The sequence below is a fragment of the Zingiber officinale genome, chromosome 1A (assembly GCF_018446385.1).
Source record: "Zingiber officinale cultivar Zhangliang chromosome 1A, Zo_v1.1, whole genome shotgun sequence".
Classification (NCBI taxonomy): domain Eukaryota; kingdom Viridiplantae; phylum Streptophyta; class Magnoliopsida; order Zingiberales; family Zingiberaceae; genus Zingiber; species Zingiber officinale.
In genome coordinates, this window is record NC_055987.1 from 57,465,235 (window position 1) to 57,477,608 (window position 12,374).

General features: G+C 40.5%; 1 protein-coding gene across 1 annotated transcript; it reads right to left on the reverse strand.

Annotated features, from left to right (window-relative positions):
• Positions 1-950: 950 nt before the first annotated feature.
• On the reverse strand, positions 951-3,557 carry LOC122025174 (scarecrow-like protein 27). The gene has a single exon (XM_042583950.1). It carries the CDS (start codon positions 3,121-3,123, stop codon positions 979-981), a length of 2,145 nt encoding a protein of 714 aa, XP_042439884.1. The 5' UTR covers positions 3,124-3,557; the 3' UTR covers positions 951-978.
• Positions 3,558-12,374: the final 8,817 nt, after the last annotated feature.

Below are 12,374 nucleotides of genomic sequence, written 5' to 3' on the forward strand. Positions count from 1 at the left end.
GGCCCCAAGGGAATGAGAATTGAGATTAACAAGACAGATATCTCTACATTATCGAAGTCGAACATGTTTAAGTTTTGAAGGAACTTACAAGTAGGCATAACGCTTCTTTGCAAAGCATACAAACATCAGAAAAATTGAAGCTAATTTTGTTCTTGTTGACAGATCAGGCTTTCATAGTTGAAGACTATAGATAGAGATTATGTAGGTCAACAGCAGTAACACCTCAATTTACTGCATAACCTACAAACAGTAGGTTACATAAAAGATCACTCAGATCTGCTGACAATGTTGATCTCTCATGTATGAGATGATTTGGATGACAGACAGACTGAGTAGTTCTAAGTATAGATAAAGTTATTCGCTGGAGAAGTTTAATTCTACTTCATGTAAAGTGAAATGGGAAGATAAAACCAGTATTTTTCGGTTTTCTAAATGCAATGCCAAGATAAGCTTTACCAATATACATCAGTTATCACATAAACATAGAATAACTAGATAAGCTGAATTGTAATAGACATTTCAACTTGTTGAATTCTTTTGCATAGAAAATTTTAGTGTGCCTATGATGCAGCAGCACTGGGAAGAGTTTTAGCTAGCATACATCATCTTACAAAAACCGATAAACCTAAATAGGAATGCATCAAAGAACTTGTCCCTAGGAACAATCCTAGAATCCCATCCATTTTATAAATTTGGAGAAGTGCTCATTTGAAGAGCATGAATCCTAGGTATGTCGGGAATCTCTAACTACAATAATCCAAGCTTCAAACATATTTTGATACAGAAAAGTTGGATATATTGGGCTTGGCATAAGGACTATATTAGCCCCAATTTCTATGAAATACACGATGCTTGTTAAATGATAAGAATCCGAAACCATAGAGTATAGTTTACAACTATCAAAGCTAAATAGATTTTATTGGTGCCAAAGAAGAACCAATCTAAGCATGCCTGTAGAATGGAATTTGAGAATTTCCTTCAGCACTTCCATGCAGACACTGAAGCAAGTTCCCCACGCTGCCAGCAGAGGGAAAAGGAAGTTTGGCTCCTGTCCACTGAGAATCCCTGAACCAGCAATCTCTTCAGAAGACATTCTGCTTGTGTCTCCGTAATGTTGCTGAACTGCACAGGCACGAATCCAGCTGAGGTAAAAAGGCTTCTCCATGAAACTGTCTTGCTCGACAAATGCTGGTGTCGAAAAACAGCATTTTCAATCCTTGGTCGAACTAAGAATCGTTCAATCTTGTTAGTTGCATCTGGATTGGTACCCACTGCATCAATTGAATCAAGGAGTGCTATGCTCGACTGAATTGCACTGAGAATATGATGCCCATAAGGCAGGTCAATGCGATCAAATCCATAATCAATGGAGACCAAAATCTTTGGGGAAAGCTGCTTCACAGAATGTAGGAGATCCAGAATAGGCAGGCACATTGAGGAACCAACAGGGAGGTTCACAGCGACTGTCTCATTCGATGAGGAACACATTCTTAACAACAACGATGGGTCGAAAGGATCAATGCCAAGAACGGTGAATTCAAAAGTAAGGCCAAGACTTCGAGCAAACTGGAGTAAGTTCTGGTGAATGAGGTGCAGCTCGAGAGGGTGATGGGAGCAGGGAGAGGTAAAAGCAGTGATCTTTAGGCATGAGGCAGACACTGGTGATGAACACTGCTGTGCTAGCTCCTGCATGAGGGCTGACCACTGCACACCAATGCCAATGTCAAAATCAATGATGTGGATACAGCTAGAGCCCTCAAGTGCCTCCAAGAGGGCCTGGACGCAGGTTAAGCTGGTGAATTGGACAATGGGAGAGACATCCGAGAAGGTCTTGTAGGTTGCAAACTTGAGCATGGCATCCAATGGTGTCGACACAGGAGGCGGCAGTGAGCGGGGGGAATTGCTGGCAAGTAGGTGGAAAGCCTCCTTGAAATAGAAAGCAGACCGCAGGAGAGGCTTCCCTAAAGGAGAGGGGAGCTGGTGATTGAGCCGCGCCAATATCCCACGGGCGCTGAAGGCATACCCTGCCTCGATCAACTCAGCCACCTCGAAGAGCTGGTCGAACAATGACTGTTGCTGCTGTTGAACTGGGGTCGCTGTTGCCACGGACTGCTCATCTCCACTTGCCAATTTGGGCTTTATTGAGGGTGGTTGAAGCTGGAATCCAGTGGGGTAGAGCGGTTGTCTGAATCCCATTTGACGGGGGAGGCTTTGGCAGAGGAGCTCAGGAACGCAGGAAATAGGGAAAGGATCGACCGCAGGGCGTTTGCGTGTAGGAAGGGCGAGGTGCTGCAACGGCTGACCACCGTGGTAGGTGGTTGACTGCTGATGAAAGGGGAGGAAGAAGGAAGAAAGATGGTGGGGTTGGGCCTGATGTTGCTGCGACAAAGCAAGGTCCGGATTGGGAAGGAGATTCTTTTCGTCTTGTAAATGAAGCTCCGCCGGCAACGGGGGAAGGAGAAGGGGAAGGATATTAGCCGAAGGAGAAGGACAAGGATTAGGGCTTGCAATCCCACACCTTAAAGTGGCACCTTTGCACTCAGATCCACTAGGAGAAGTAGCAGGCGAAGCCAAGGGCGGAAGATTGATGGGTTCCAGCGGTACAGAAGCACCTTCGAACGCGCGGAGCGGATCGAAGTTACCGACGCCAGAGGTGTTATCAGCCTCGCCAATGATCCACCCAAGAAAGTTCTGGTCTTGTGCTATTGAGGCCGCCGGCTCGTAGAACAAGTCTTCCAAATCATCAGCACTGCCCAAGGAGCACCCCTCTCCACCTGCAAGGGACGCGGGTACTGGCGGGAGCTCTGTCGTGCCCTCGTCTCCCTGGGCCCCTTCCGGCGCCACCACCGAGGGAGTGGCGGCGGTCGCGGAGCCGTCAGACGAGGCAGACCTTCCGGCAACGACAAGCGAGGACGACAGGGTGGAGGCGGAGGAGCTCGGCGGGCTAGGGCTCCGCCTGCTTTCCAGCACGGAACGCGGCTCAAGCAGCACCTTTTCCTTCTCCCCTCCTTTCCTCTTAGCAGCAGTAGCAGAAGAAGCACACCAGAGGAGGCCTTCTTCTCCCTCCAAGACCTGCAAAGAAACCCCATTTTGTGGAACAACGAAGGGCGTCCTTACCCTCATCTGATGATCTCGAACAGCACCACAAGCCGCCGCTTCCTGACCACCCAGCAAACAGCCCACTTCAATCTCCGCCAGCTTCACGCACCCGCCAGATCCTTCTCCGCGGCCTCCTCTGCCATGATTCCGCAAGCTGGTTGGAAGAGCGAGGGAGAGAGTGAAGGAGTTAAAAAGATTTGAGCTTTCCAACTTCCGGGGAGATCACGGCGTCGCTTTTGAGTGAGGTGACGCAGCTACTTTCTCCTCTGCCGAGATCAATACAGCAACTTCCAATCTCAAAAGGAACAGGAAAGTTCCCTCTTCTTCTCCAGGACCAACTCTCTTCCCTCTGCATCAACTCTCTTCCTTCTTTCCTCTCTCCTCTGCGCTCATCGAAATTTCGCCCTGCAGGATCGATTCTCTCCTCTCTCCTCTGCTCTCATCTGTCTCGACATCATGAATTTAATTAGTAGGATGGCCAGGCACCACATTAAGAACCGTGACAAATAGATCGTAACGCTTTCTCGATATATCGTTTATATCCGATATTTTAAGGTACCACTCTCTGGTTATGAAAAGTTATTGTAGAAAAAAAACAATAAAATAAATAATATAAGGATTTGATATGTGTCTGATGGTTGACATTTAGTCTATTTTTTTTTTTTAGAGTTTAGAATTTAAGTTTTAAAAATTAGGATTTAAATTTTAAAATTTAAGATATAATATTTAGTTCAAAGAAGTAAAAAATGTATATCAGATGTGTACAAAATGCACAGTGGTACAAGTTGTGGAAGATATTATTACTCTCCAAATTAATACTACTTATTTATGTAAAATTGTATCATAACTAATTATATTTTAGATTAGATAGTATAATATTATTATCTCTAAGTTTATCCATATTATAAAATGATAATTTTGAACAATTTTACACGAATAAAATTCAAAAGCAATGTCTTTTTTTAAAAAAAAAATAAATAAATAAAATAGGTTCTTATTTGAGAGCTAAAAAAATTGTTTGTGCTCCAAATAAAATTATTTTTTTTAAAAAAAAACCCTCTCTTCCTTCTTTTTTTTTCCTCCTAACTTTTTAAGATTTTCTCAACAAAAAATATTATTTTGATTTATACACCTTATTTTTAAATTTTATATTAATTTAGCTCGTGTGAGTTTCAATTCCCAATTTAATGGGTTAAACTAATCTATCGAGTCTCACTTATCAACACTAACTAAAGCAATGATCGCCCATCCATTGAACTATGAAAGAATAAGACATTTTCATCAAAAAAAAATGAAAGAATAAGACATCTTATTGATGACAACAAGTTGGGACCAAAGAGGCATGGTCCCTATGCCGATTAAGACATGACTTGACCATGGAGCCTTAGTCCCTTGAAATTGTCCTCAATCTATTTCTAAGCCTATGTTATTGGTGTTTAGATACCACAAAATCACATCATGAGGTTATTCAATGCTACATACGGTAAATAATTCATGTTTACTCGTATTGTTAATGTAATTTTTGTTATTCAATTTATCCCTCGACCAATCAAATCATCGAATCACTGACATTGGTTTTTTCTATTGCTTTTGGAGACATACAAGAGACACAGTGATGCAAACAAAAACTTTGCTTGCTAAGTTGTGATTCCCAAACAAGCCTGAAAGTGCCACTTTGCTTGCTTCAGATGATCCATTGATGCAGTAATCAAAGGCTAATCTTGAAGTGAGTTCTTAATTTTCCCTTGAGCTTTACATGTCATAACAGTGAAGTTAAAGCATTGAGTTCATGTGGAGTGTTTCCTTGTCCATGTTGAAAGAAAAATTATTGAAATTATTTAAATGGGAGCTATGAGATGGTCACTTCGACAAGGTGTATAAAGAAACAACAGATTGGAATAGTTTATCCGAAGCTATGTTTCTTGTGATGGGCTTCAAGCCTTGTGACCACCTTGCATTCATATTTTTGTAGTGGAAAATGTTTCCCTCAAAGCTTGCGTTGGCAATGCAATGGCTGTGCTTTTAATTCGAGAATTAGAGACCGATCCTATAGTCAAAATATATACTGTAGTTGAATTAGATTTCTATCATTTGAAACAAAAGAAGTAAACCCTAGAAGCTAACCAGTTCAATGCCTCGTTCAAACTTAAAAGCGCTATCTTAAAGTGGTTGTCTAGTTTCCTTGCTTCCCCAATTCAACTGGGCAAAAGAAGACATTCTTTGCTCTACTCTGAGGAGTTCCTACGCTTGAAGTAAAATTTATGATTGTTCTTCCTATTAAATGATTTAGTAAAATTAGAGCAACAAATTAATTGATTAGTTATGTTGTACTAATCATGGTGATGTATAATACTTTTTGAGTGGAATATAAAATGGGTCAGATGATGCCTTCTCACATAAAATAAATGTTAAATATATTATTATTAATAACAATTTAGTATCAACAAAGATTGTATAAAAAGTTCCACTATTAAAGGAAAGTAAATAGATCATTAACGAGTTATTCATTACTCCACAACATACTTAAATCTATTTCAAACTAACCTGTTTAATGAAGTTTAAATTTTATAATTTGATCTAACATAGCCTATTTAACAAATAGAAGGATCTAACATAATTTGCTAACTTAAATTATATTAATTTTTTGTCTCAATGAAATTGTTATAGTTTAAACGAAGATAGACATAAAAATTAAAATGATTTTACTAGCAGCTTACAACACCTACCGGAAATATTGGGATGAGGCCTTCCATTAGAGATGTTTGATCTTGTAGGTCTAAGAACGAAGAAGACCTAAAGGAAGGACTCTCAATTATTTAAGGCTGACGCTAGCTTACCACAATTAAATAGACATGAATGAAATGGATGAGTTCTTATAATTAATGTGAGCAAGTTTCTTAAGTGGTCGAGATGGATACATTTCAACCCACAATTGATATTCCAAAAGGAAAGTTCATGTGCCTTGGAAATCAATGGAAGAATTTGTAGGATCGGTTTTCTGTGCCAGAGGGAGGTGAATAGCACCAATATAATTTTTTGACCAATTGATAAACTAAACACGATGAATTTAGACGTGATAACATACAACAATTAAGTATAAGCAATCAAAACACGCAGGAACCAATGACACAATAATGCACATTCAATTTTACCGTGGTTCACAACCCTCAGGGTCGTAAGTCTATGGGCTAAAAGTCTTATTAAATATACTACTATCTTTCTCCTTACAACTTCAATCCAAGGTGAAGAAATTCCTTACAAAATAGTTTTCTAAATATCTTACATAGTTATAGATAATAATTCAAAGATAATTTATAAATATTACTAGTAATAAGAAAACATTATAGAAGACTTATAGCAACTAAATGATCTTGATTTTTTGAGTGTCAATCGAACACAGATCTTCCTTTTGATAACAAACAAAAAGGACAAAAAAATGTTGCAAAATTTTGATCACCATGCTATTGTAAAATATTGAAAAATGGCGAATAATGATAAGAGAATTTTTCGAAATTTTTGAAATTTTTTCTGAAATTTTTCGGAGATCGTTTGGATGAGTTTACGGGGATAAAACTGGACCTCGGAAAAGTCTGTTTAGGCTACCTCATTTTAATGAGGAAATGGTTGATTTTCTTTTTATTTCCCTTTTTCTTTTCTTATTTTTCTCCGCTGAACCGTGCCCGCATGCCCTCACCCGACGGTTTCATTTCCCTTCGTATTTCTTCCCCGATTCTTCTCTTCCACGCCGTGCTCTAGCTGGAAGTCGACGCCAACCCGATTGTCTTCCTCGGCGTCGACGGCGACGCTCGATCTCCACTACTTCTCTTCCCCTTTGCCCTAGTGCCGACAGCCGAGCCCTCTTCGCCGGGAGAACAGATGTCAAGCCGTGCCCTAGGCTCCACCCTCCTCTCCTCTTTCTTACCCGTGCCCTAGTCTCCAGCCGACGCCTCCTCGCCGGCAGCCCGAGTCCCTAGCCCTCTGCCGGACTTCACTACATCTTCTCTCCTGATTGTCGTGAGCAGCCAACCTCAACACCTCATTCCTCTATTCCCTGTTTCCGCGAGCAACTAGGTTGAGGTAAGCTATGTTTTGTGAATTAGAGTGTGATCGGTGATGATTTGGAGCAGTTTGTAGCTCTGATGTGCAATTCAGTGTGTAAATCTCAGACATCGCCGCACTGCATCCTTCGTCGGGAGTGCATCGTAGCCATCGGCGCTAGAACTCGTAGTGTTTTCTTGTCGGCACTCATAAGGTTGGAGGACAACAATGTCAGGTTGTTTCGGCCACATTATCCCATAGTGATTCTTTCAATTGAGGGTTGATAACTTCGGAAATTTGGTAAGTTGTGGAGGTAACTCCGAGTACGAACTAGATCTTATTCTAGTTGTGGAATAATTTAGGGTTAATGGAACTAATCCTAGTTTGATGAATTGGATTAAGTGGATTGTTATTTTAGGGATATTTGATTTGGTGGACAGCCGCTTGATCAACCGCTTGATCAGGGCAGTGCGGTTAGGATCAACTACATGTTCCATTCTAAATTCATAGACCACATCAATTACAAAATGTATTAAGATCCCTACACTTACCTCGATTCACAGCCGAACAAGATGTTGGAACTAAGTGGCTATTGCTATTGGAAGGGTTGCTTCCGGAACAAGAATATCCCACAACACAGAACAAAACCTCTCCTAACCGCACTACCTTGATCAAGCGGCTGATCAAGCGGCTGTCCACCAAATCAAATATCCCTAAAATAGCAATCCAATTCATTAAACTAGGATTAGTTCCATTAACCCTAAATTATTCCATAACTAGAATAACGTTCACTTGGCTACCAGGATTCATAAACTCTAGTATTTAACCTGGAGATCTAGAGTTCGAATCTTGGGGAAGGCAAAAATCCACTTGCTAGGGGTGGAAAGTCCTTATGAGTAACGGCACGACCGAGGGTCGTCGGATGACGACATAAGGGGTCGTCAGTTGGGCCGCCATTGTGGTCGCCCAAGGGACCATCAGGGGCCGCCAGTTGGGCCTCTAGTGGTCGCCCAAGGGGCTGAGGGGTCGTTGTAACGCCCACCCCTCTACTACTACTCTAAAGAAGGGACGGGGTTACTTATTTAAAACATACATACATGTATACATATACATACGAAATCATGGCAGCGGAAGTGGGTGTTAAAATTTAATCTAATCATATGTATATGGACTAAACATGACATGTGAACCATATAGTCATATAACATAGAACCATGCTTAACCTGCTAATCTTTCAATCATAACATGTGAATGCGCTAGTATTCATGCATATAACTTGATTTATCATCAACTACTTAAAACATGATTCATGATATCATAAGCATCCAACCCCACAGGTCATCCGAGTTGGTATGTGGTGGGATGTTTGCCACATGAGGTCGCGGGGTCGAAACTCAGGGTAGTCGGGGCGTAAATCCCCGGTCCCTGTGCAACTCACCCCACCTGCCACATGCTCACTCAGGATGATGTGATTTACCTCCCTCGTGATGGCCTTGGGTCGGGTGCGGCGGGGGTGCTGGGAGCGTTGGGGGCGAACGATTTCGCCTTTTTGCCACATGATATCATAAGCATCCCAACAAGAAACAAGGAGGACATAAGTGCATAACTATTCATACTAGTTCAAGTTATTTTCAAAAGCATAAAGTCAAAACATGGTTCTCATGCACAACTTAGGTATATATAAGTTCTGAAATATAAATGGATCTATTCCACCATGCCACTTCCACACACATTCTTGCCCTTCCTGCTGCTCCTCTTAGTTTAGCCACTCTTTTCCTTTTTCTGCAGTACAAGGAAACATAAAACTATAAGCACATAGGCTTAGTAAGTTTCTTTCCTACTCACAAAAACCATAAATCATACATAACATAAAGTATTAACATGTTCACTTGGCAAGTCATAACCTAGCATGTGAAAACATAAGCATAAAGTCATATCATATCATATGAGATCATAGACATAAAATCATATTATTGTTGGATCGAGACGCGCTAGAGGGGGGGGGGGTGAATAGCGCTCGCGGCTATTTCGTTCGATTATCGGAATCGTAAAACGTTCGTAGAGTAATTAAAGCAGCGGAATAAAGGAAACAAACACAAGAACACAGTGGTTTACTTCGTTCGGAGCCTAGGTCGACTCCTACTCGAAGGCCCGCGATCCTTGATCGCTTTCCGTGGGCAACAACTATAATTTCGTATGAATATTACAGATTAATTACAAAAATGTAACTGCAATTAAAATTATACCGACAACAGTAGTAGAAAGGGAATCTGAGCTTCGGGTCATCGGAATGTTGCAACAGCACTTCGGAGGCAGCACTTGAGCAGAACACAGTAGAATGGAAGCTTGGAAGTTCTTGTTCTGGTGCTACTGCTCGAGACCCCTTATAAAGGGTGTTCAAGGCGCCTTAACTGTTCATCAAGGCGCCTTGAACGAGCCGAGTCACCCGCGTGGATCAGCACGGACCTGGTCGAACTCTATCTGGTTCAAGGCGCCTTCAGCCTATCCAAGGCGCCTTCAACCTCCGGTCCAAGGCGCCTTGAACTCCTTTCAAGGCGCCTCCAGTTTGCTACGCTGGCCAAGCTCCATGGAGGCGCCTCGGACACTGTTCATCCGAGTTCTTCTTTGTGTTTTTGGTACCTGCAAGTATGTTAATCCAAAAATACCTGCAACACAAAGTTAACACAAAGTAATAGTATGAATATGAAATTATGACAGTCTCCGGACTGTCCGGGTCTGACTTCGGATTTCCCGCCGGAAACCCTAGGTCGACCCGACGCCTACTGTTCCCTCTACGGGGAACGCGTCCTCACCTACTCCACTCAGGAGATTTACCTGTTGCCAGTACGATCCTCCAGATCGACTGGACTTTTGCTCGGCACTCGATGCTTCCGGACTTTCTGCTGAACATCCGCTTCACCGGCCAGTTCAGACTTTCACCTGGTTCGCGACACCAGGACTTTCCACCTAGGGTTACCACCCCCTAGGACTTTTGCCTGAAGCCATCGACCTGCCAAGGCTTTCCGCATAGGGTTACCACCCCCTATGACCTAGGGTTACCACCCCCTAGGGTTTTACCTTGCCTAACCGCAGTTAGGGCTTTCCTGAAACACTCAGCAAAAGCTGTCAGAAAACAAAGCACCTTAACTTTGAATCCTTTGCCATTATCAAAACTTAGGTTCGATCGTCGGATGCTTCCCGCACCAACAATCTCCCCCTTTTTGATTATGGCAATACGTAATTCAAAGTTAAGAAAAAACAACATATGCATAAAGTTAACCAAGCTTAAGTAAATAAACTTCAAATGCAATAACAGTTAAGCTGGAAACTTTTAACTTGGTAATATTAGACTCCCCCTTAATAAAAGCCCTCCTTTTATTAAATATTTTGAATTTTCTTTTAACGTTAATTTACCTACTCTCCCCCTTTGCCATATATCAAAAATAAACCAGTTTGAAAGTAGATTTGTATTTTTTCTGAAGGAATATTTTCAAAGAGGGATAACAATGAATTTTCTTCTTAGATTGCCAAATTTGAAAATACTTAGCTATATATTTAGCTTCGAAATGATTTGTATTGAGAAAATATTTTGCCAAATAGCTAAGTTTAGAGTACAATCTAACTGAGTCTAGTTAAAATAGTCTTTAAAATTAACTGAGTTTGAAAATATGAGTATTTGAATTTTCAATAAAGGAATTTGCTTAGAAGTTGTAAGATATGAGGTCACTTGAAAATTTTAAAACGTTATGAAAAGTTGACTAGTTTTGAAAATATTTGAATACTTAATTACATGGGTAAGTTTTAAAAAACTGTAATTAAGTTTTGAATATGCATTTTGAAGAAACTTTGATATTAAAAAATATATAGTTTTGGTTCACAGGGAGTAGTAGTAGTTTGTTTTCTAGTCCAAGCATGAGTCAAATTAAATTACTGAGTTTAATTTGATTAAGTATCAGAGCCTTGAAATAATCAGGTAAGGTAATTTGATTAGAACCTTAAAGTACAATCATGCTTAAAAAAAATTGAAACACACTTTTCCCAATTGTCTAACCTTTAGCTACTTGCTGATTGCCTAGAGGGCAGTAGCTTTCACATGGTTAGTCAAGTTGAGTTAATTTGATCCAGGTAGACTTGACTAGAGCTGGAGAACTTAACTTGATTAATGTTTATTGCATATTTAACGCCCAGACTCATATTGATGCACAGATATAAGCATTCTTGAGTCCAGGCAATACCCTATGCATCTCACGCCCTTCTAAGTTTTTCAAAACACAAGCAAGGTATACCTAGGTGATTGTGAGATGCTCTGGCTTTAATCTAGGGGTACATGATATTTAGGGGAAAACCTAAGCTAAATCCAAATTTTAAAAATCTAACAAAATTGGAGTTTTGAAAACTGTTTTTCCTAGAATTTTAAAAGCAAATGATAACCAAAAAAACATTGTCTATTCTACCCAACACATTCCTATTTGTCTTCTAAGTGAGCTGAACTCAAGTTCAGGTAAGGGTTTTGTGAAGATGTCAGCTAGATTTGATTTTGACTCAACATAGTTGAGTATAATATCACCCTTAGCTACATGATCCCTTACAAAATGATGCTTCACTTCTATATGTTTAGTCCTTGAGTGATGAATTGGGTTTTTTGTTAAATTTATGGAACTTATATTATCAATTGAGATTTTTGTGTTATGATAGTTCAGTTGATAGTCTTTAAGAGTGTGCATCATCCAAAGCAATTGAGATGTGCATTCACCTAAGGCTATATATTCAGCTTCAGTGGTAGATAGAGCAACACAATGTTGCTTTCTACTTGACCAACTTACTAGGCATTGTCCTAGAAATTGACAACTACCACTTGTGCTTTTTCTATCTAACTTGCATCCGGCGTAATCCGAGTCAGAATAGCCAAGAAGGTCAAAGGTGCAAGTTCTAGGGTACCAGAGTCCTATATTTAGAGTACCTTTAATGTACCTAAGTATTCTTTTAACATAGGTTAAATGTGACTCTTTTGCACAAGATTGGTATCTTGCGCACATACCAACCGCAAATAATATGTCGGGTCGGCTTGCAGTTAGGTAAAGCAAGCTTCCTATGGCACTCCTATAGTACTTTGGATCTACTGGTTTTCCTTCAGGGTCAGAGTCTATGTTAATGTTGGTTGCCATTGGTGTATTTATTATTTTTGAATTTTCCATGCAGAATTTTTTAATTAATTCCTTTGCATATTTAGTTTGATA